At 37.4% G+C, this 25,680-nt stretch overlaps 1 protein-coding gene across 6 annotated transcripts in view; it reads right to left on the bottom strand.

Moving 5' to 3' along the window:
• INPP4B (inositol polyphosphate-4-phosphatase type II B) overlaps window positions 1–25,680 on the bottom strand; it is an 851,576-nt gene that overhangs the window by 85,221 nt on the left and 740,675 nt on the right. For all 6 annotated transcript variants that reach the window (XM_064383845.1, XM_064383847.1, XM_021666733.2 and 3 more), the window contains 5 exons: window positions 23,252–23,424; window positions 21,990–22,113; window positions 20,862–20,979; window positions 9,762–9,902; window positions 5,002–5,099 (listed from right to left, as the gene is read on the bottom strand). In XM_064383845.1, the coding sequence (XP_064239915.1) occupies window positions 5,002–5,099; window positions 9,762–9,902; window positions 20,862–20,979; window positions 21,990–22,113; window positions 23,252–23,424 (654 nt within the window). The remainder of the gene's footprint in view (window positions 1–5,001; window positions 5,100–9,761; window positions 9,903–20,861; window positions 20,980–21,989; window positions 22,114–23,251; window positions 23,425–25,680) is intronic.

Genomic DNA, 25,680 nt, shown 5'->3' with positions numbered 1-25,680 from the left:
TCTGAAGTTAATTGCCTATAAAATATTGGATTTATATCCTATTTTCTTATTTTTTTACAAATATAAATAATGCAAAGGATGTTTTATTTTTCCTGGTGCAAAAATAAAATCTGTGACAATGTGTAATTATACAATGAGTGTCCGAAGCAATCAGTAGAAAGTAAAAGTTTTTGAACAACAGCAACAACAACAAAGCTAAACTATTCAGAAAAGAAATCAACACTCCAAAATAGCAACTATTATTCCAGAAAGAGGTTTAGCCTTAATGTAGATTATTCTTTGATTACCTTCAGTATTTAAATTGAAAGCTAGTAGTGCACAGACTGCATCTTATTCATCTTTTATCATCCAAACTGAATAGCACAGACTTTTCCACATATTATTATCTTCACCGATATTTGCTAAATTGAATGTGAGGCTTACAGTAAAAATTGTGCACACACACACACATACACACACACAACTACATTCTACTTACCCTCATTACAATACTAAATTATTTTTTCTAATAAGTGTTTTGTATACAATCCTTATTTATGTAGTTGATGAAACACTATAGGCCGAGACTGGTGGATCATGAGGTCAGGAGATCGAGACCATCCTGGCTAATATGGTGAAACCCCATCTCTACTAAAAAACGGCAAAAAATTAGCCAGGCACGGTGGTACGTGCCTGTAGTCCCAGCTACTCAGGAGGCTGAGGCAGGAGAATTGCTTGAACCCGGGAGGTGGAGGTTGTGGTGGGCCGAGATTGCGCCATTGCACTCCAGCCTAGGCAACAGGGCAAGACTCCTTCTCAAAAAAAAAAAAAAACCCCGACAGGAATGTCAAATATTGTATAAAAAGTATACAACAGGTTTTTTTTTTTTTTTTTTTTTTTTTTTTTAAAAAAAAAAAGCCCTGCCTGTTTTTCTTTCTTAGCTGACAGTGCTAGTAAGCTCATCCTTATGCTGCTAGCACAGGCATCATTACAGTACAATTTCATTAGAGCAGTATGACAATATTCTTCTTCTTTGTTACAGATAAAACACAAAAGATATGAGCATTATTATTAGAGAAAGGACAGAGAATTTACTTGTAACATTTTAATAGTTGGTCCCTCCTCCTTTAAAGGAAAGAGGAAGATAGAAGGGGCTTTATTTGCTTCTTCCAGAAGCCCTGAATCATGTATGAGATGCAGTGGTGACTACACACAGAGCAGTTTGTGCTAGTGATTTACAGAAGTACTATTTTATTTTATTTCTAGCACAAAATGTAAGTGTCTGAATGCTTTAGGTAGGCACAAAAGGGAACGTGAAGGATGTCTGCGATCATCAAGCCCAACAGGAAGATTAGAGCAAGAAAAGGGAGAACCACTAATAACTGCCACAGTGGAATTCCCAGATTGATCAAAGGGGCCAGTGAATATCACAGCTAGGGCCTGAGGGGAAGTAACTTCTGAAGATTTCTTGCGCCTTAGAGTCGGCAGAAGAACAACTGTCTGAGAGCTACAACACATATAAAGGAGATTCGGTGGGAGAAACACACAATACATGTGCCCAGATAGAGTAGTCATCAACAGCTTTGTCTATCTGACAGATATATAAGTTGTCCCTTGGTACCCAATAAGGATTGGATCCAAGACTCCAGAAGATACCAAAATCATGGATGCTCCATTTTCTTAAATAAAATGATATAGTGTTTGCCTATAACCTAAGCACATCCTCCCCTACACTTTAAATTATCTCCAGATTACTTATAATACTTAATACAATATAAATGTTATGGAAATAGAAATAGTTGTTATGTTATATTTAAAAATTTGTAATAATATTTTTGTCATTGCATATTTTTTATTTTTATTTTTTTCAAATAGTTTTGATCTTGGGTTGATTGAAACTACAGACACAGAACACATGGATACTGAGGACCAACAACATATCACTTGCTGCAGTTGAAGATTCAGCAAAGATTTACAGGAAAGACTTACTGTTCACTTTTGGGATTCTTATACGTGCCCTCTTTCTCTGTAACAGGCACATCCCAGTTCTAGAGCCCATAAAATTCTCCAAAAGAAAGACATAGAGGCCTCCCTGTCCTACCAGGCCTTTCAATAATGGCCTTTCTGCAGTTGCAAGGAAGATGGGAGTGGAGGATAATAATATCTGAATTTCGCTGAGTATTTATTCCAAATGAAACTGAGATTTTAAATAGTCTAAAAGCACTAGACTATGCTAAACATATTGAAAGGGCATGTTGACTGGCAACTTTAATTATCCATTCCCCTATCCCCAATTACTAACTTCTAAAGGTTGATGAGTGCTTCATAAAACTGGTAGTAGTTAACTAAAATAAAACTATTCCATGTGTAGATTGCTGAATTGAGACTATATATTAAAATTGCTACATATATAACAGAATTAGAGACATTTGGGAAGAATATTTAGTCCATAAATGTTTCTATATGAGAAGAGTAAAAAGATGAGAGCTACTTGACTGGGAGTGAATATATAAGCTAAAATTAGTTTATCATTAAGTCCTGATATAACAAAGTCACAGATATCTTTTAAGGTTAAGAAAATCTTTGGAGAAGAAACTTTTTTTACTTCAAAAATAGATAGAATTCAACTAGTTAATTCATAAATCATTTAAAAAGAGGATCAGTAAATTAAAAGTCAGCACATCCATAATAAAGTGAAAGTAATATGTTTAAGAAATTAACCTATCCTTTAACATTGACATAAATTACCCCTTGATTTCACTATGAAAGAAGGAAAATAATAGATCATATGGATTATGAATATGACCCAGCATGAACAGTTCTTTCACTCTTAGCAAATGGCCTAACCTCTATTCATACTCATATAAAAGCTTTATGGTTTTATCCTTAAACAGAGCACAACTCAAATCATGCTTTGGCTTGCAATATGTCTACAGGAGGAATAAACCCATATGTCATGATAACTCTATAGACTGGATTTGTACTTCTCTTATGGAGCACAACCACAGCCATACTACACCACTATTCTGTACCAAATACAGTTGTCTCAAAAATACAGGAACTAAAATATCAGAAAAAAATCCAGTATCTTCAGACAACTGTGTGAGCAATGAAATCCAATCGGTTTTATGCAAAATTCCATCTCGTTTTCAAGTAGAAAAATATATTTACATGTTTTGAAAAATACTTGTTTATATTTGATTAGCACTATATAGAATCTCATGTTATTATTTTCGAGACAGAGTTTCACTATGTCACCCAGGATGAAGTGCAGTGGTGCAATCTTGGCTCACTGCAGCCTCTGTCTCTCAGGCTCAAGTGATCCTCTCACCCCTCAGCTTCCTGAGTAGTTAGGACCCCAGGCACACGCCTCATGCCTGGCTAATTTTCATATTTTTTGTAGAGATGGAGTTTTACCATGTTGCCTGGGCTAAAATTTTTTAAATTTATATTCCTATGAAGAATTTAAGTTACTTGAATATAGAATTATCTTGTATTTCATATCTCAGGTAATATTTCAACAGTATTTATACATATTTCTTTAGCAAAATGATTGTTTTAAGTATAGTACTGAAAGCCTTCACAGACTTTGCCAACAACCTACTTTGTAATATCTGTTTTGTGTAAGGATGGCATATCATTAGTTCTCAAGCATTTGCATGAATCAGAAGTCACCTCAAAGGCCTATGAAAACACAGACTCAGAGAGTTTAGTAGATTCACAGTGGGGCCTAAGAATTTGCATTGCTAACAGGTTTCCTGGTGATGCTGATGCTGCTTGCCTGAGGACCACATATACTTTTCAAGAATATTAAAAAATATAATTTTTATCAAGCTACTGATAAAAATTCAGAGACTTTTTTTCCAAATTATAAGTAATTTGTTAAAAAAATCATTAATATCCAAGTTACAGTAAACTATTTTTTTTATTAATTACTAAAGAAAAAATAGTTTTACCTCCATTATTAACTTTTCAGGTAATTGACAAATTTAATATTCAAAGTATGCTTGCTGCCAAAGAATCTCCGTGTCCTTAAATTCATTTTGGCAAAAAATATATTTGATGTGAAATAAAATAATATAAATCATAATATAAAAACTGCAGGTGAAATTTTTAACTATCCACACATGGGCATGCATATCCCATAGCAATATTTTGATAACACGTTCATTAGGTAACGAAGATATAAACATTCCGCCACCTAAGATGTTTCACGGTAAATAACAGAATATAAATCAGTGAGCAAATTGCCCATGATTACACAACAAGAAGTAACAAGTAGACTTTGATTACAGCTTTTAGCTAAAATATTATAATTTTCCTACTTTACTAAAACTTAGCTTCTTATTATCATGAACATCTCAATATATTTATACTATTTATAGACGAATTCCAAATATATTCCCAGCTCTCTGATTTTGGACTGTTCAAATGTTATTTGCTTAATACAACGAAGAAAAGAAATGTAGAATTGAGCGATGGCCCCCTCCAAAAAAACAATTCCAAAAGAGTAAGACACATTTTGAAAGGCTTGGTGACTTACCTTTTTTTTTGCATAAAATATTGCAATACACATATAAGTGCTTAATATTCCTTGTAGAACTGGTATTATATCTGGTGTTCTCCTGCATATGTGTCCTATGTGTGATGTAGCTTATAAATGGAGACTTAAATCTTCATTCAAGTCTTTTATATGGTTAAGAATTATACAAAATTTTTATCAGACTATTAAATATCTAATTATAATGTCATTTTTTTTTATTATTTGGCATTTTCCAGTGGCAATAAAATTACTGTCTCTGAATGAACAGCAAGACACATTCAAGAAGGCAATGAAGAGAATGATGCAGGTATTGCCCATGCCACCTTCGCAATCAGTCTTTTTGGTTCAGATAACTTTAAAATCTCTCTCGCATCCCCACCTCATGCTTTTTTTAGTCCACTGACCTCTATGTATGACCGCTTCTAAAGATTTATAATCAAGGAAACATTACTGTAGTCTTCTGTAAGTTGCATACTTACAATCAGGAGGCATCTTTTCCATAAATATCTTGTAATATTCTTGTAGAAGTTCAAAGTTTTCCTGATTAATACTTTCTTGCAAAGAGACATCTCCAAACCTACGAAGAGAAGAAAGAAAACAGTTATGGGTTATAGAATATTACCAGAAAGTAACACATTTTACCTTTCCTTTTAAATAGATTGGAACAATTTTCTAAGGAAAGAGTCTGCCTCATTTTTCAAGCTACATTGCACAATGGTGATTTCAAACATACTCCAATCTCCACTGGTCCTGATTTCACTAATCACTTCTAACACATCAAATATCCTCACAATCATCAAATGTGAACTTAGATGAAACACCATGGGTAAAATACCAGCCTCTGTGCATGAGCATAATGGATATTAGTTTTCCCATCCTACTCCACACCTCCACTGCAGGGCTGCATCCCTGTATGTGTTTAACCAAACCCTCTTTCTTATTATCTATTCAACCTTCCACTTCACTCATGGCAACATAGGGAGGGGTCCAGAAGACAAGCACTGGGCACTGGGCTACATGCAATCTTGCCCACACTATCAACTGCTGTAGGCACATGTATAGCCCTCTTCCCAGAGTAGATTATTTCTGTTGACATTTTTTTTCTGTTCATACCATGAAGTCAAGTGGTTCTGTACAAGTGGTCCTCCACCTCTTGTTCAAGATGAACCTGGCTACCTGTGTGTCACTAACCTTGTGTTCTCTTTGAGAACTGACCAAGTTCAAACCTAAAACCTACTTGTCTCTCTATAAAAGTATGCTATGTAAACGGCTTCCAGTATGTATCTCCACCAAAAGCTGTATTTCTAGATGTCAATGGAAAACTTCAGTGTGCATTTTCCTACTCCACTTCAAATGCAACACAACCAAAAATTAAAACTGCCTCCTCCTTTGAACCATTTCTAAGCAAATATTGCTAATCCCCAATATTTTGGCACTAATGCAGGTTCAAAATCTAGGCATCATTTTGGATTTCCTCCTTTGCTCACCTTACTCACGATTCCTCAGTCTCTTCATGTCTCTTCCTTTTTTCTTTTTCTCAACCACTGTCATTATATATTAAGACATTTAATTATATCCAGTCTGAACTCTCCTAAAGCTTTCCAAATACAGAACTAGGTTTCTAGTCTCTTTCACTTCCAATTTATCTTTTGGACTCTGGTCAGATCATCCAGTCTGAATGAAAAATGAATTCACTTATACAAAAAATATTTAGTATCACCTATGTACCAGACATTGCACCATGCAATAAATGAAATGCTGGAAAAATTAGTCTCATATACTTTTCATCCTATCAGTTCACTGAACTTCAATGCTTCTCTCCTCCCTGAAAGGATGATGTCTTATAATCTCCTTAGTTTAGCATCTAACTTTCCACAAAGTCTTCCAAAGCCTCTTGTAGGAATGTAGTTACACTGTCCTCACGTAGCAGCAGTGTTTCAATGCCTTTGGGACTTTTCACATGCTATCCACTCTTGACTGGAATGTCTTACTTTCCTTGATGACTTGATTAATTCTGATTCATCTTTTAAAGCCTGGCTCATCTCTTCTTTGATACTTCCCCCATGGACTCATCTCCCATCTGTGAATCACTTTCTTTTATGCACTATTCCTGTACCTTCCACACCTTTAATTATTGCATCAGCCAAACTGTAATACAATGTTTGTTGACTTGTCTTCCTCACTGGATTATACATTCTTTCAGGATAGGAATCAGATTCCATGCTTCTTGTTATCCTCTATTCTCCTTATGTCCCATAGCTCTGAAGAGCAGTGCCTGATACAAAGTCAGTGTTCAATATCTATAGAGTTGAACTTGGAGAACAGGGATACAGACCCCCAAAATCTAGAGGAGTTTTCATAGAATCTGAAAGATACTCTTCTAAGTTTTTCAGACACCACAATCAACTGGTATTTTGAAAATACCATCTTTGGTCAGGCACAGTGGCTCACGTCTGTAATCCCAGGACTTTGGGAGGCCGAGGCAGATGGATCACGCAGTCAAGAGATCAAGACCATCATGGCCAAAATGGTGAAACCCATCTCTACTAAAAATACAAAAATTACTGGTGTGGTGGCACGTGCCTGTAATCCCAGCTACTCAGGAGGCTGAGGCAGGAGAATCACTTGAACTAGGGAGGCAGAAGTTACAGTGAGCCGAGATCGTGCCACTGTACTCCAGCCTGGCGACAGAGTGAGACTTTGTCTCAAAATCAATCAATCAATCAATCAATCAATAAAATAAACAAACCATCCTTGCTGGAGTAATAATAGTGTTATGAAGTAAATGTTTGTGTTGTCCTGAAATTTATATGTGGAAGCCCTAACCCCCAAAATGGCAGTATTCAGAGATAAGGCCTCTAAGGGGTAATTAAAATTAAATGAGATCATGAGGGTGGGCTCTCTCTTTCCACAAACACAAAGAAGAGGTTGTGTGAACAGACAGGGAGAATGTGGTCAGTTGTCTGACAGCCAGAAGAGCCCTCATCAGAAACTGGATTGGCTAGAACCTTGACCTTGGACGTCCCAGCCTCAAATTTCTGTTGTTTAAGCCACCCAGTCTACAGTAGTTTATTACAGCAGCCCAAGCAGACCAATGGTATTTATTTATCTAAGAACAGTCATATACAACATCTACATTTTGGTTTTGAGTAAACAGTAGTAAAATATTACTCCTCGATTACATAGCATATCTAACACGTAGATGTTGCCTTATTATACCCAAAATTCAGAATCAGAAAAAGGAGGTTCAGAGACCAGAGAGAAAGCGGCTTGCTCAAATTAGCAGTTGGTTGATGTCAGAGTGCTATGCAAATTCAGGCCTTCTGCTTCTCTCAAGACTTTCCCTACTTTGCCATTTTGCCTCCTTTTCCAGTTTTGTGGGTCTTGTTCAGCTTCCATGTGTGAAAAAAGTGCACTCTTAGCATGTAAGAAAGATGAGAAGGAAAGGACACCTCTTAAATAAAATGACTGACAACTAGAACAGTCACAATGACATGAATGATACAAATTAGTCCAGTTTAGAAGCCTTAAAAATATAATGCTGACTAGTCTTTGAAAAGTCTGTAAATGGAAGAGTCTCATCTCTCTCTCAAGATCACAATCACAGGCTTTATTAATTCCAACCCAAAACATCCTACTCTAGTGTACCAAAGAAGAGAGAATTTACAGTGCTGCTCCCCTTCTTCAAGTTTTAGAGTTTATGCTCAGGAATACCATTCATCTCAAACACTGAATTTGCTGAGAAACAAATATGTAGAGATAAATAGAATATAATCTGAACCTGGACACTAGCTTTCAAAAGTGCTTTATTATCAAGGCAATGAGTATGCTAAGCACTTTTAAACTCATCTATGGGGCAGGGGTCACTTGGAGAGTGGATTATAGACAAGAAAGCTTGTTAAATATTATAATATCGAAGAATGTTTAACTCCCCAAATTGTTGCCTGTGAAGGAGCTTCTCCAGCCAGCCCCAACAGCCAAAATAGTAACTTCTTTCTCCAAAATATTTCAAAAGTATGTTCTATTATCTTTTCTTTTGTTTGTTTTTGAGACAGTTTTGCTCGTGTTGCCCAGGCTGGAGAAAATGATGTAATCTCAGGTTCACTGCAACCTCCACCTCCTGGGTTCAAGCGATTTTCCTTCCTTAGCTTCCTGAATAGCTGGGATTACAGACGCCCACCACTATGCCCAGCTAATTTTTGTTTTTGTATTTTTAGTAGAGACGGGGTTTCACTATGTTGACCAGGCTGGTCTCGGACTCCTGACCTCAGGTGATCCACCCACCTCGGTCTCCCAAAGTGCTAGGATTACAGATGTGAGCCACTGCACCTGGCCTGTTCTATGATCTTTAACTGTTATCTACATATTCTGTAATCTCTATATGTGAACCACGTAAGATATAAAAATAAGTATTTTAAACAAGTGATTTTTGTTTGTTTGTTTGTTTTGAGATAGAGTCTCACTCTGTCACCCAGACTGAAGTGCAGTGGCACGATCTAGGCTCACCACAACTTCCGCCTCCCAGGTTCAAGCAATTCTTCTGCCTCAACCTCCTGAGTAATAGCTGGGATTACAGGCACCTGCCACCATGCCCAGCTAATTTTTGTATTTGTAGTAGAAATAAGGTTTCACCATGTTGGCAAGGCTGGTCTCGAACTCCTGACCTCAGGTGATCCACCTGCCTTGGTCTCCCAAAGTGCTGAGATTACAGGTGTAAGCCGCCATGCCCAGCCAAAAAAAAAAAAGCGTTTTTTAACAGTGACTCATGGGATCATAGTACAATCATTTGTTGGCTCAGCAAGTCATTATAAAAAAAAAAATGTTAACATTACCAAATAATAACCATTATAATAAACACAATAAAAGATGATTATTCTGTATTAGATAAAAATGTTGACACTATTAGCTGTTTACAATATGAGGTATGTATCAACATAAATTCTGAACTTTAATATACACGCAGGTATTTGGAAACAAAGAAGGTTAATCCACGAGAATGCTTTATTATTAGCACCAAGATTTTCCTCAATGTTTTTGCCACATTTAAATTTGATTTTGGCCAGGATTCCTTAAATATGAAAATTTACCTTCTATACCAAATAATTTGGTATTGATAAAAAGGAAAATGTTACCTATAAATCGATTTAAGTTTTATATGCAGAAACATGTTGGACTTCTCATCACATACTTAAAAGGAACAAAGAAAAAACTCAAGCGCCACTCTTACACCAAAGCTTACCTCTCAGCCAGAGTTTGCTGTTCATTGATTCCAACATTAAAGAGTACTGGATACACATGAAGCAACTGTCCTTCTTTAATCTGTAAAGGTAGCGACTCAAACATTCTGGCTGGAAGCTTGACCTCTACCACGTAATGTTCTCTAAAGAAGGCAGAGGACAAAGGGAAGAAGCATTACTTATTTGTTTTATGTTATTTTCGATTTATTGGAAGAAAACAATAAAAGGGTTGGAATATAGCACTGATTTAGGTTTCTGTTTGCTATATGCTTATATTCCTCATTCATTCTTCTCCTTATTAACTTACTTGACGTGAAAAATTGTTAGAATTCATTTACATGTATGATTTCTCTACCTCACTCTGAATTCCTTTAGGAAAGAAATGTTTGCATACCCAGGGTCACGTGCATCGATAGCCTCAATTTTTTTTTCTTTATTTAATTATTTTTAAAACTCAATCAATCCTAAGAATAAGAACACTAATTTAACGACTGCTGTTTCAGTAAAGTAAAGCTAAATAAACCAAATCATTTATATAATGTTTTGGTATGGCCTGATTGTTATTACTATTGATGAGCGTTTCTGTTTATGATGGGCTGATGGAAAGGTAATGGTTTTATTGCTTAGAGTGTAACTTTTGGGAATTCTGGTCATTTTGAAACATTAACATATCACAAGAGCATTTTTCATTGGAAACGTCCATTAAAAACTACCCCTATTTTTTTAATGTTGAAAAAAAAATTTTTAATTGTACTTTAAGCTCTGGGGTACATGTGCAGAACATGCAGGTTTGTTACATAGGTATACATGTGCCAGGGTGGTCGGCTGCATCCCCATCACCTCCTCATACACATTAGGTATTTCTCCTAATGCTATCCCTCCCCTATCACCCCATCCCCTGCTATCCCTCCCCTAGCCCCCCACACCCCGACAGTCACCAGTGTGTGATGTTCCCCTCCCTGTGTCTATGTGTTCTCATTGTTCAACACTCACTTATGAATGAGAACATGTAGCATTTGGTTTTCTGTTCTTGTGTTAGTTGGCTGAGAATGATGGTTTCCAGCCTCATCCCTGTCCCTGGAATATGATTAATAAGAGTAGCTACTTATATATTTTAAAAATTGACATCTTCTGATACAGTGTGAATTGAATATAGAAATTTAGAAAGTTTTACCCAGAGGTTGGGAAAATCCATGTGTTTCAAGAACTATTTAGAGTGGTGGGATTGTAAAATATGCATTGGAAAAATAAGCATAGAGCAAATAATAAGCCTCTTTGTGAAAATCTTTTTAATTTCTCCTAGTAGAACATTATTGATAAACAGTATGGACCACTGACTCTGAGACTTGTTTCTTCCTAGCAATGAAATAGAGACCTGGTAAATACCAAGAATTTAGCAAGCAGGGATGTTAGCATTACCTTCAGATGAATGAGCACATTATTTTTCTTAGTTTAATTGCTATCAATGCCATTTACAATAGGCTGGTTAACAGTCTTTCAGGAATATGAGAAGCATCAATGAGTCAGTTCATGTTTTAAACTTGTTCAAAAGGTGAAACATATAATTTTTTGTGATAATTTTACCAGCTTTATTAAGAAATAATTGATGTCAAGATGGCCGATTAGGAGGAAGTCGGGATCGCAGCTCCGAAAGAAGGCGCAGAGGGTGAGTGGACGCCGCATTTCCAGACAGATTTTTACTGACCACAGACCAGGGGATTAACAGGAGGAGGAGCCGCACGGGTCACCAGCGCCGCTGGTTTGAGCGGAGCGGTGCGCCGCTCGGCCTACGCCCTGAGGTGGGGGGCGGCGGATCCAAGTACAGAGCGAGAGAGACTGAATCACCTCTGAGCCAGCAAGGGGAGCTGAAGCAGGGATTCAAGCCAGGACACTCCCGGGAAAGGGCGCGCCACGAATCTCAGAGCCGCTGCTTTGACTGATGCAGCGGTTCACAGGGCAGCGGATTTTTACTGCCCACAGACCAGGAGATTCACAGGTGGTGAAGGTCCACGGGTTGCCAGCGCCATTGGTTGGACTGGCGCGACTGCTCTGCCTGCACCCGAGGCAGGGAGCAGCGGCCCCTTGTGCAGAGTGAGCGAGACCGGATCCCCTCTGGGCAAGCAAGGGGAGCTGAGGCAGGGACTCAACCCAAGAGTTTCCTGGGCAAAGAGGACGCCTCCGGAAACACGGCTGAACACAGGACGGTCCAGCTCTGTGGAGGAGGGGCGTCACCTACCGGGAAACACCCTGCAGTTCCCAGGACAATTTGCCCACAGCAGCTCAACGAAGCCTCTGCAGGCTGAGTGTGACTAGGCTGCCACCTTGTGGGCAGGGAAAACCATTGCAACAGCGGAAAATCATAACGCCCTAATTCCCTGGGACAGACCACCTAGGGGGAAGAAAAGGGGGTTTATGAGTTCAGCTACTACAGACTTAAAATTACCAAAATCAGAAAGACAGCAACTACAAAGTCGATAGGTGGATAAATCCACAAAGATGGGAAGAAACCAGCGCAAAAAGGATGAAAACACCCAAAACCAGAACACCTCTCCTCCTACAAGGGAGCACAACTCCTCACCAGCAAGGGAACAAGACTGGATGGAGAATGAGCGTGATGAAATGACAGAATCAGCTTTCAGAAAGTGGATAATAAGAAACTTCCGTGAGCTAAAAGAACATGTTCTAACCCAATGCAAAGAAACTAAGAACCTTGAAAAAAGACTTGACGAAATGTTAACGAGAATGGACAACTTAGAGAGGAATATGAGCGAATTGATGGAGCTGAAAAACACAACACGAGAACTTCGCGAAGCATGCACAAGTTTCAACAGCCGAATTGACCAAGCAGAAGAAAGGATATCAGAGGTTGAAGATCAACTCCATGAAATAAAACGAGAAGGCAAGATTAGAGAAAACAGGGTAAAAAGGAATGAACAGAGTCAACAAGAAATATGGGACTATGTGAAAAGACCTAACCTACGTTTGATAGGTGTACCTGAATGTGACGAAGAGAATGCATCCAAGCTGGAAAATACTCTTCAGGATATTATCCAGGAAAACTTCCCCAACCTAGCAAGGCAGGCCAATATTCAAGTCCAGGAAATACAGAGAACACCACAAAGATATTCCTCTAGAAGAGCAACCCCAAGGCACATAATTGTCAGATTCGCCAGGGTTGAAATGAAGGAGAAAATACTAAGGGCAGCCAGAGAGAAAGGTCGGGTTACCCATAAAGGGAAGCCCATCAGACTTACAGCAGATCTCTCAGCAGAAACCCTACAGGCCAGAAGGGAGTGGGGGCCGACATTCAACATCCTTAAAGAAAAGAACTTTCAACCCAGAATTTCATATCCAGCCAAACTAAGCTTCATAAGTGAAGGAAAAATAAAATCCTTTGAGAACAAGCAAGCACTCAGAGATTTCATCACCACCAGACCAGCTTTACAAGAGCTCCTGAAGGAGGCACTACACATAGAAAAAAACAACCAGTACCAGCCACTCCAAAAATGCACGAAATGGTAAAGAGCATCAACACAATGAAGAATCTGCATCAACCAATGGGAAAAACAGCCAGCTAGCATCAAAATGACAGGATCAAATTCACACATAACAATATTAACCCTAAATGTAAACGGACTAAATGCCCCAATCAAAAGACACAGATTGCCAAATTGGATAAAAAGCCAAAACCCATCAGTGTGCTGTATCCAGGAAACCCACCTCACAAGCAAGGATACACAAAGGCTCAAAATAAAGGGATGGAGGAAGATTTACCAAGCAAATGGAGAACAAAAAAAAGCAGGAGTTGCAATTCTCATCTCTGATAAAATAGACTTTAAAGCAACAAAGATCAAAAGAGACAAAGAAGGACATTACATAATGGTAAAAGGATCAATGCAACAAGAAGAGCTAACGATCCTAAATATATATGCACCTAATACAGGAGCACCTAGATACATAAGGCAAGTTCTTAAAGACTTACAAAGAGACCTAGACTCCCACACAATAATAGTGGGAGACTTCAACACCCCATTGTCAATATTAGACAGATCAACAAGACAGAAAATTAACAAGGATATCCAGGATTTGAACTCAGACCTGGACCAAGCAAACCTAATAGACATTTGCAGAACTCTCTACCCCAAATCCACAGAATATACATTCTTCTCAGCACCACATCACACCTACTCTAAAATTGACCACATAATTGGAAGTAAATCACTCCTCAGCAAATGCAAAAGAACGGAAAACATAACAAACAGTCTCTCAGACCACAGTGCAATCAAGTTAGAACTCAGAATTCAGAAGCCAACCCAGAACCACACAGCCTCATGGAAATTGAACAACTTTCTCCTGAATGTTGACTGGATAAACACTGAAATGAAGGCAGAAATAAAGATGTTCTTCGAAACCAACGAGAACGAAGACACCACATACCAGAATCTCTGGGACACATTTAAAGCAGTCTCTAGAGGAAAATATATAGCAATAGGTGCCCACATGAGAAGAAAGGAGAGATCTAAAATTGACACTCTATCGTCAAAATTGAAAGAGCTAGAGGAGCAAGATCAAAAAAATTCAAAACCTAGCAGAAGACAAGAAATAACTAAGATCAAAGCAGAATTGAAGGAGATAGAGACACGAAAAACCCTTCAAAAAATCAATAAATCCAGGAGCTGGTTTTTTGAAAAGATCAACAAAATAGACAGACCACTAGCCAGACTAATAAAAAAGAAAAGAGAGAATAACCAAATAGATGCAGTAAAAAATGATAAAGGGGATATCACCACAGATGCCAGAGAAATTCAAACCATCATCAGAGATTATTACAAACAACTCTATGCACATAAACTAGAAAACCTGGAAGAAATCGATAAATTCCTGGACAGTTGCCTCCTCCCAAGCCTAAACCAGGAAGAAGTCGAAACCCTGAATAGACCAATAACAAGGTCTGAAGTCGAGGCAGCAATAAAGAGCCTACCACCCAAAAAAAGCCCAGGTCCAGATGGGTTCACAGCCGAATTCTACCAGACATACAAAGAGGAACTGGTACCATTCCTACTGAAACTATTTCAAATAATCCAAAAAGAAGGAATCCTTCCCAAATCATTTTATGAGACCAACATCATCCTAATACCAAAACCCGGCAGAGACTCAACAAGAAAAGAAAATTACAGGCCAATATCCATGATGAACATAGATGCAAAAATCTTCAATAAAATACTGGCAAGCCGATTGCAACAGCACATCAAAAAGCTTATCCACCATGATCAAGTAGGATTCATCCCGGGGATGCAAGGCTGGTTCAATATACGCAAGTCTATAAATGTAATTCACCACATAAACAGAACCAAAGACAAAAACCACATGATTATCTCAATTGATGCAGAGAAGGCCTTCGACAAAATTCAACAGCCCTTTATGCTAAAAACTCTCAATAAACTAGGTATCGACGGAACGTACCTCAAAATAATAAAAGCTATTTATGACAAACCAACAGCCAATATCATACTGAATGGGCAAAAACTGGAAGCATTCCCTTTGAAATCGGGCACTAGACAAGGATGCCCTCTCTCACCACTCCTGTTCAATATAGTACTGGAAGTTCTAGCCAGAGCAATCAGACAAGAAAAAGAAATAAAGGGTATTCAATTAGGAAAGGAGGAAGTCAAATTGTCTCTATTTGCAGACGACATGATTGTATATCTAGAAGACCCTATCATCTCAGCCCAAAATCTCCTGAAACTGATAAGCAACTTCAGCAAAGTCTCAGGATACAAAATCAATGTGCAAAAATCACAAGCATTCCTATACACCAATAATAGACTTAAAGAGAGCCAAATCAAGAACGAACTGCCATTCACAATTGCTACAAAGAGAATAAAATACCTAGGAATACAACTAACAAGGAACGTAAAGGACCTCTTCAAGGAGAACTACAAACCACTGCTCAACGAAATAAGAGAGGACACAAACAGATGGAGAAACATTCCATGTTCATGGTTAGGAAGAATTAATATCGTGAAAATGGCCATACTGCCCAAAGTAATTTACAGATTCAACACTATCCCCATCAAGCTACCAATGACCTTCTTCACAGAACTGGAAAAAACCACCTTAAACTTCATATGGAACCAAAAGAGAGCCCGCATAGCCAAGTCAATTCTAAGCAAAAAGAACAAAGCAGGAGGCATCACACTACCAGACTTCAAACTCTACTACAAGGCTACGGTAATCAAAACAGCATGGTACTGGTACCAAAACAGAGATATAGACCAGTGGAACAGAACAGAGGCGTCGGAGGCGACACAACATATCTACAACCACCCGATCTTTGACAAACCTGATAAAAACAAGCAATGGGGAAAGGATTCCCTGTTCAATAAGTGGTGTTGGGAAAACTGGCTAACCATATGCAGAAAGCAGAAACTCGACCCCTTCCTGACACCTTACACTAAAATTGACTCCAGATGGATTAAAGACTTAAACATAAGGCCTAACACCATAAAAACACTAGAAGGAAACCTAGGCAAAACCATTAAGGACATAGGCGTAGGCAAGGACTTTATGACCAAAACACCAAAAGCATTGGCAACAAAAGCCAAAATAGACAAATGGGACCTAATCAAACTCCACAGCTTCTGCACGGCAAAAGAAACAGTCAATAGAGTGAATCGGCAACCAACAGAATGGGAAAAAATTTTTGCAGCCTACCCATCTGACAAAGGGCTGATATCCAGAATTTACAACGAGCTAAAAAAGATTTACAAGAAAAAAACAAACAAGCCCATTCAAAAATGGGCGAAGGATATGAACAGATACTTTACAAAAGAAGACATACAAGAGGCCAACAAACATATGAAAAAATGCTCATCATCACTGGTCATTAGAGAAATGCAAATCAAAACTACATTGAGATACCATCTCACACCAGTTAGAATGGCGATCATTAAAAAATCTGGAGAAAATAGATGCTGGAGAGGATGTGGAGAAATAGGAACACTTTTACACTGTTGGTGGGAGTGTAAATTAGTTCAACCACTGTGGAAAACAGTGTGGCGATTCCTCAAGGACCTAGAAATAGAAATTCCATTTGACCCAGCAATCCCATTACTGGGCATATATCCAAAGGAATATAAATCGTTCTACTATAAGGACACATGCACACGAATGTTCATTGCAGCACAGTTTACAATAGCAAAGACCTGGAACCAACCCAAATGCCCATCGATGATAGACTGGACAGGAAAAATGTGGCACATATACACCATGGAATATTATGCAGCCATTAAAAATGAGGAGTTCGCGTCCTTTGTAGGGACATGGATGAACCTGGAAACCATCATTCTCAGCAAACTGACACAAGAACACAAAACCAAACACCACATGTTCTCACTCATAGGAGGGTGTTGAACAAGGAGAACACATGGACACAGGGAGGGGAGCACTGTACACGGGGGTCTGTTGCGGGGGAGTGGGGGGGACAGCGGGGAGGGGAGTTGGGGAGGGATAGCATGGGGAGAAATGCCAGATATGGGTGAGGGGGAGGGAGGCAGCAAATCACACTGCCATGAATGCACCTATGCAACAACTTTGCATGTTTTTCACATGTACCCCAAAACCTAAAATGCAATAAAAAATAAAAAATAAAATAAATAAATAAATAAATAAATAAAGCTTAGTTTGGCGGGATATGAAAAAAAAAAAAAAAAAAAAAGAAATAATTGATATGAACTCATTCATTTTAAGTACATAATTCATACTTTTAGCAAATTTATAGAATTTCACAATCATGACAATAATCCAGGTTTAGTACATTTCCATCAACTTAAAAAGATTCCGTGTGTCTGTTTACAGTCAACTGTACTATCACTGCCAGCCCAGAAAGCCACTCACCTATTTTCTATTTCCTATGAATGAATTTTATTTTTCTGCATACATCCCATGAATTGACTCATACAGCATGTAATCTTTTCTGTCAAGCCTTTTTCACCTAGCATAATGTTTTTGGAGTCATCCATGTTGTGCCACGTATCAGTAGCTTGTTCCTTCTTATTAGTGAATAGCATTCTATTGTATAGATATCACATTTTGTCTACACATTTATTAGCTGATGGATACTTGGATTACTCCATGATTTTGGGTATTATTAATAATGCTGCTATGAACATGCGGGAATAAGCCATAGTGTGAAAGTATGTTTCATTTTCTCTTGGGTATATGTCTAACAGTCATACGGTAATTTTATATTTAACTTTTTAAGACTGCCAAACTGTTTTTAAAGTGACATTTCCATCAGCAATGTACAAGGGTTCCAAGTTTTCCACATTCTCACCAACATTTGCTCTTATCTGATGATTCTAGTGTGAGTGAATTGGTATCTGTGATTTTAAATTTATTCTCCTAATGACGAATTAGGTTGAATATGTTTTCTTGTACTTATAAATCATTAAATATATCCTTTTTGGTGAAATGGCTATTCAAAATTTTTGCTCATATTTAAATTAGGTTTTTGGTGTCATTATTATTGAGTTGTAACATTTATTTACATATTCTGAATGAGTTCTTTTTCAAATATATGATTTGTAAATATTATCTTCCAATTTGTGACTTGTCTTTTCATTTACTTAATGGTATTTTTTGATGCTTAAATGTTTATAATTTTGATGAAGTCCTATTTATCTATTTCCTTCTTTTACGGGTCTTGATTTTTGCGTTATGTCTAAGAACTCATTACCTAACACAACTTACAAACATTTCTTCCTGAGTTTTCTTCTAGATTTACAGTTGTAGTGCTTACATTTAGACCTATAATGTATTGTGAGCTAGTTTTTGTATATGTGTAAATTCTTCTCTTTACATATAGATAAACCAATTGTCCCAGCATCGTTTTTTGAAAAGACCCTCTAGTCTCCAATGAATTACCTTGGGCTCTCTGTTGAAGATCAATTGATTTTAAAGATAATGGTTTATTTCTGGACAATAAATTTTATTCTATTAATCTACATGTATATTCTTATGCTAGTACTACACTGTCTTGATTATTATAGCTTTGTAGTAATTTGTGAAGTCAGAAAGTATAAGGTTTCCACTTTCTTCTTCTTTTACAAAATGTCTGGGTCCTTTGCATTTACATATAAATTTTAGGTTAGGCTTGCTAATTTCTGCAAAAAGACTACTGAGACTTAGTGATTGCAATGAATCTATAGATCAATTATGAAGAATTACTGTTTAAACAATATTGAGTCCTCTAATCCATGAACACAGGTTGTCTCTCCATTTGTTGGATTCTATTAATTTCTCTCAGCAATGCTTCGTGTGTTCTGTGTACAACATTTAGACTAACTTTATTAAATTTATACCTATTCTTTTTTTTTTGTGATGGTGATTTAGACTTGTTAATCCAAACCACCACTGTTTCTGACAACTTTCAGGATTGTGCTATTTCCTACTCCAATCCAAGTCAAGTTAGTCCTTCTGGTAGTGAAGCTGCTGGTGTTAATGGCCTTGCCCTAGGAAAACTGTGTTCTCAGGGCCAGGGTTGATGGGAGCAGTCCTCAGCAAAATGCCACAGACTCTAACTGATGTTGCCCAATGTTCACCAGTTTTTCACAAACAAGTACTTCTGAATGTGTGGTGTGCATCCAATTTATTCTGTTTGTCCTAAAATGGTTGTTTAGGATTAATTCCAGTTGTAATATTATTTTTGGAGAGAGGGTGTGCTAAGCTGCTCACATCATCATTCTAGGAGTCACGTCCCTACCTGTATGATCACTTTTGAATTTTGGTACTGCTTGAAGAACTTCCTCAGAAAAAGCATGCTGCACTCTGCCTACATCAAATGGCCTGGTAAGCTTTTCTTAAACTTTGGGATATAAGTATATCAAAGCGTTTCACTTTTAATAATAAACTTCAGAGAAATACAGAATTGTACTGTTTTTCAGATGTGTATATGAGCAATTTTATTCTTTTTCTCCCAGTGAATGGCAAGTTAAGTACTAATTCTAGGTAATATTTAGTTTCTGAGGATGTGAGTTTTTTAAAATTATACTTTAAGTTCTGGGGTACATGTGCAGAACGTGCAGGTTACATAGTTATACACATGTCATGGTGGTTCGCTGCGTCCATCGTCCCGTCATCTACAATAGGTATTTCTCCTAATGCTATCCCTTTCCCAACCCCTCACCTCTCGACAGGCCCCTGTGTGTGATGTTCCCCTCCCTGTGTCCATGTGTTCTCATTGTTCAACTCCCACATGTGGGTTTTTTTGTGTGTGTAAGAAAGTCACTTTTCAGTCGTGTTTCTGGGCATCCTTCACCACAAAATTTAAAATAATTATTTTATGTTTACTATCAACAGGAAAACTAGTTTACTTTGAACTTTTATACTTAGTCTCTTTTGCATCTCTCTCTAGCATGAAAAGGGTTCTCCCTCTCGTATATTCATGTTTTGAACCTGACCTGAAAATGTTTCAAATTTTAAATATCATCATGCAGCAATTAAAAGCACTAACGCGAGAATGGTTAGTTCTCCTGACTGGGACAACTTACTATAGGATGTACCTCTTCTGTTGGAGGTCTGTGCTACACACTATCATTTTTCTTAATTATTTCTGATTTTTTCCTATCATACACTGACCTTTGAAGCTATTTATTGAAAACCCTTCTCGGAAATCTCACAATCTGAGAGTGAGTTGTCAAAAATAATTAAGAAAAATGGTGGTATATTCCCCTGACACAGAAATATATCTTTTCTAAAATGTTGTTGCTTTTAACTGAATTTAAAGTCATTTCAAGAATTATGACTCTATTAACTGAACAATTCCACAAAAGTAAAAACACCCAGAGCTTTGGATGAGATAGTAATAAGGAGAAAAGTGTTCTCATGCAGGCTATTGCTCTGAATTTCTTGTATTTTGTGGGCAAGTACTGCCACACTCACTTCACTACAATTTAAAACATTCATGAGATGACTAGGAGTTTTTCTAGATCGTCCCCTATCATATCACCCATGTTTATTACCTGAATCCCTTGCCTCCTCTGACAGGAGTTAATACAACGTGTCTAACACAGCCTGGTCTCTAGGAAGTGAGCACTACTTACCGTCTTCCTGTTATAACTGGCAACACATCATTGGATTTGGCTTCAATTATTTTAAATGCGACTTTCTTTAAATCGGAAATGCCAACAGCCATGTCCTCTAGCATTCCAATTTCATCACCTAAACAATGGAAAAGGCACTTAGTTACAAACAAACATTGGAGGAAAATGTCACTGGCTACTATGCCTCCCTGCTGAAATTTGTTCTAGCATTTTAGTGAATGAGTTTCTGAATGCAGTGAACCTACTCTAGACACTTTTCCTCAGAGGCTGAAGGTCTTCGTTAGTGAAATGAGAACCATTTCAATGGACTTCAGAAGTCAATCTACTCTTTGAAGGAAGGAAGGAGAGGTTTTAACCCCTTGATGATTTGTGCGCCTTTCTTTCCATTGTTGAGACTGATATGTGCTATCTAGAAATAACAGAGGTAACTGAACTGATAATCACTGACCCAGGTTCATTCTAGTTTTGTATCTCCATACATTAACAAATGAAGCCTGAGAAGGAGATCATTACTATTCTAGATCAGCCCTCTTAACAGAAGTATGTGAGCCACATAGGTAATTTTAAACTTCCTGGTAGTCATTTTTTAAAAGAGTGAAATTAAAAAGGTAGAATTAATTTTAATAATATATTTTACTTAATCCAGTATATCCAACATACCATTTCCATTGTAAATATAAAATTATTAATTATTAATATAAAATAATTTTAAAACTAGTTTTTGAAACCTGGTAGGCATATCTAGTACATATCACATCTCAAGTGCTCAACAGTCACATGAGGCACACAAGGCTACTATATTGAACAGTGCAGTTCTAGACATTACAGAGTTGAGACTTTAAAATCTAGTCATTCAAACTATGTTGGCACAGAGCCTTTTATATTAAAAAAGCCAGATAGCTGCTCGGGAGTCCACTCTGAAGTAATCTATAATTCCATTTTCAAAACATAATGGGAGGCACAAGTAAGTCACAAGGTGAATGCAAAAAATTGAAAGTTACATTATTTTTGTAATACTTGGTGCAATAAAAGTTTACCTCTTATTTTTATGTTTTCCTGAAAAATTTATGGATTAAATATCCTTATGAATAGAAATGTGATTTTAACTAGTACTAAAGCAATACTCACTGTATGTACTTAGCAGTCCTTCATATTGTACTATCAACCCCACTGTGTGAAGCTGCTGTAGGAAGCCTGGGTCACACAGACTTGTCTGCAATTTGATGATAAAACCACAAACCAATCCAGCAAGCTGAAAACAAAATATTGATAAGATTTACTGCTGTTAGCAAATGTATTCATTTTATTTAGAAATATTTAAGACTTCTGAGGCATCACAGATTCAATTCTCAGGTATGTGTAACAAAACTACAGCCATTTGGTAGACATATTAAAACAAGCTGACAGTCTTTGCTGTAGGATTGCTGTGTATAAAAGTCTTGGGGAAGGTAGAAGTGCAAATGGAGAAAGAATACGGACAGGAGTCAGGTTGACTGATGGGTCTTCAAATCTTGTTTACCATTTCTAACAGTAAAACCATAAACACTTAAACACTTGCAAATTTTATCATTTTCTGTACATGTAGAATAGAGACGGCAGTAACCATTTCACAGGACACTAAAACAACACAATGATGAAACATGTATGTGTAGGGCAGAGCATGTTTCCCATACCTGGTTAGCGCCATGTGCCACTGGACCCTTCATGAAATAATGGGAGAAAGGGGCAGTTTGGCTAAAACATTCCCTTTTCCTAGAATGTTAGGAAAGAGAAGTCTTCTTTTTCTTTTTCACGGGGATGGAGGGAGTTGGGGCGAAGGCAGGCAGCAGCACAGCCAGTGTGACGGAGGCAGGCCTTGGCATTATGAATCGTGGTGGGTGTAGACAAAGAAGGTGGCCCTGTCAAACCTCCCATTCAAGCCTTACTGCCCTGGAAACTTATTTTAAAAACAAAGTAAGAGATCATTGTGAAGCCTTGTCCCAGGAGTCATGGGGGAGCTGTCCAAATAACGGGCTGCTAACAGACCCCCTTGCCAAGTCCTAGCTTGTCACCTGCAGTGCAAGGCAACAATCCCTTCCCTTACACCGTATGTAGACCCCGGTGAATAATACAAAGATGGTGACCACTTCCTTCACAGACTTCATGCCCTGTGAAGCAGAATTTATATTTTGGAGACTTGACCATCTCTTTTCAGAAATAAATACTTAAGGTCTCATAAACTCTTTGCTTCGGATATTCAGCTGATATTTATCATGAATTAGAAAAATGAGGTACCAAAACTTAAAGGATCTTTTTAAAAATAAAACTGTCCAAATCAGAATTCTCTCATCATCAAGGACAGAATGTTAACACCGGCATTGTCTGTACTAACAATAACAACAGGCACCTACTGCTTGACTGAAGACGATGTCTCTTCTTAGCGTCAGCATCAGACACTGGGGCAAGCTGTATGCAAGTTCCTGAAGGAGCACGAACGTCAGGGACTGCTTGGCTCGGTTCACCACTTCTCCCATGCAGTCCTTCAGGGTAAGGATGAGGGGATACAACTGTTCATACCAGTCCTCTGGGGGGAGGGGGTGTAAGAACAGTGCAATAGATGAAGGAAGGTCTTGGAATATAATGCAGAACCAACTTCCAACTTATTTAAAAATTTTCAGTGAAGTCAGACATATTCTTAAGGATTCACAAAGATTAGACTTGAAGGTCTTTAATTATCTCCCCTGAACTCTGCCATGTCTATAAGCAGCCACCCATCGGATCTCTCCACATAGATGCATTTAACATATTTGCAGCAGATCTCCTCTCTTCTCTGCTCATCTTTAATCTGTGCACTGCCTGTATCTTAATGAGTTGTGCTTTCAAACTTTTCTCATACTGGAAACAGAAGTTTTACTGGACTTCCTCTTCTGCAATTTTCACACCAATTTGTTTCTCTGAACATACATGTAAAAATCCTCATTAAATTAGTTCTACTACTGTAATAGTCCATCAGCATGCAACCTCTCCTTGTCCATGCACATTGTGGTTTACTGCTCTCCCTTGGATCACTTCCAGGACTACTCCCTAACCCATCTCCCTTCCTCCAGTCATACTCTACTGAACTCCCTTCTCAACAGTGTTGCCAGAAAGATTTCTAATCAGTTTGCATTTGATTCCATCACTCACTTCTCACTTCTTAAAATATTTTGAAAACAACAACAACAAAAAAACTAAAGCATTCAGAATAAAGTTCAAACTAATGAAAAATTCTCCATTATCTAAACTTTGCGTATTTGTCTAATCTCATCTTTCAGAACTTTATTTGCTGTCTTGAGTCTCAGGTGAAGTGAACAACACATATTTCCTTAAACCTATCCTGTTTTCTCATCCCAATGTCTTTGCAAATCCTATCTCCTCTCCTAGAACACTCTATTTCTACTTTTCTTCCTGACAACCCCTTTATCTCCTCTGCAAACTCAATTCAGGATTTCTCTTCTCCAGGAAGTTTTCCTTCACTTCCCCCCACTCCCCTTCCCTGTTCCCTGAAGTTTGGGTTGAGCTGACTTCGTTTTGTGCCCGTAGCTTCTTGTCCTTACTGTTCCAGGACTACTCACACACTACTCATCGTTTTCCTCTACAAGAAAGACAACTCACTGAGGGCAAGGAATTTATTTTTTAATCACTGAATCCCTGGAACTTAGCATAGTGCCTCGCATATAGTAAATACTCAAAGTTTTAATTGAGTGAGAAAAATTACAATAAATATAACAAAGTTTTAAAAAGATATAGCCAGGTATAAGCAAGTCAAGTCTGGGGCAGTATTTGGGATTCAAATAGCTGTTCTTCAAATGAGGATGCAAAATTGAGGCCGTTTGTGCTATTTGTGTGTCTAGAGTTCTAACATGCATCAAGTATACAATTATGACTTTGGTATGATATAGAAACAGTTTATGTTCCATTTCAGTTAATTTGGAGATCAAAGCCCTGGCAAATGTTAAATATCATAAATTCTTGACTGTGTGACATTCCATTAATATATAAATAAATTAATGGACAAATACGATTTAATATGAATGAGTGTATGCTGAGAAATTAATTATAAAGCAGGAACTGAAATGATATGATCTCCTCATCATAAAATGCAAGCATTATTGTGAGTAATGTGAGTGGTAAATAACCAGTTAAGACCTTGAAAGAGTGACAGAGAACAATAAAAAGAATCATAATCACTATTGTACCATGTCTACTGTCACTTATTTATTTTATGTTGCAGTATAATAGACTAGATGAAATAAACTGAAAGGGTTGAAAGGATAACTAATGGCCCCAACATAATAAAAAGATACGCTCATGTTAATATTCTATGAAATGCCTATGTGATGCTATAATATAAAATACATAAGAATGTTAGAAATTATTATTTTAAAAATATTGTAGACTTAAGTGCTATTAAAAGGATAAAAAACATAAAGAGGAATGTCAAAGAGGCCTATTAATGCAGAATCATCTAATATTGGACAAACTTATAGGCAGCCTAGAATAAAATGTGAACAATGGTTCAATTTAAACAAGCATCAGTTAACTGTTGATTCTTATGTTACTGTCATATGTAAAAGGGAAAATGGAGGTACTAGATTTTTTTTCATAATAAAAGATACATCAATAGATACCAAGAATGAATATCCTATATTCCTATTTTTTTCTTATTTGTATTTTTTATCTCCTGTTCTCTTTCTTTCTTATTTGTTGTTCTCCATATGAATGGGCAGACTAATAGACACAGGAAAGCACTAGAAAAAACTTCAATAAATTAACTCAGATGTAAATTTTAAATGATAAC

This window comes from Aotus nancymaae, unplaced genomic scaffold (genome assembly GCF_030222135.1).
Source record: "Aotus nancymaae isolate 86718 unplaced genomic scaffold, 86718_ANA_hifiasm-v0.15.2.pri h1tg000033l, whole genome shotgun sequence".
Classification (NCBI taxonomy): domain Eukaryota; kingdom Metazoa; phylum Chordata; class Mammalia; order Primates; family Aotidae; genus Aotus; species Aotus nancymaae.
The sequence above is the reverse complement of the archived record's forward strand: the minus strand, read 5'-3'. Positions and strand labels throughout refer to the sequence as shown.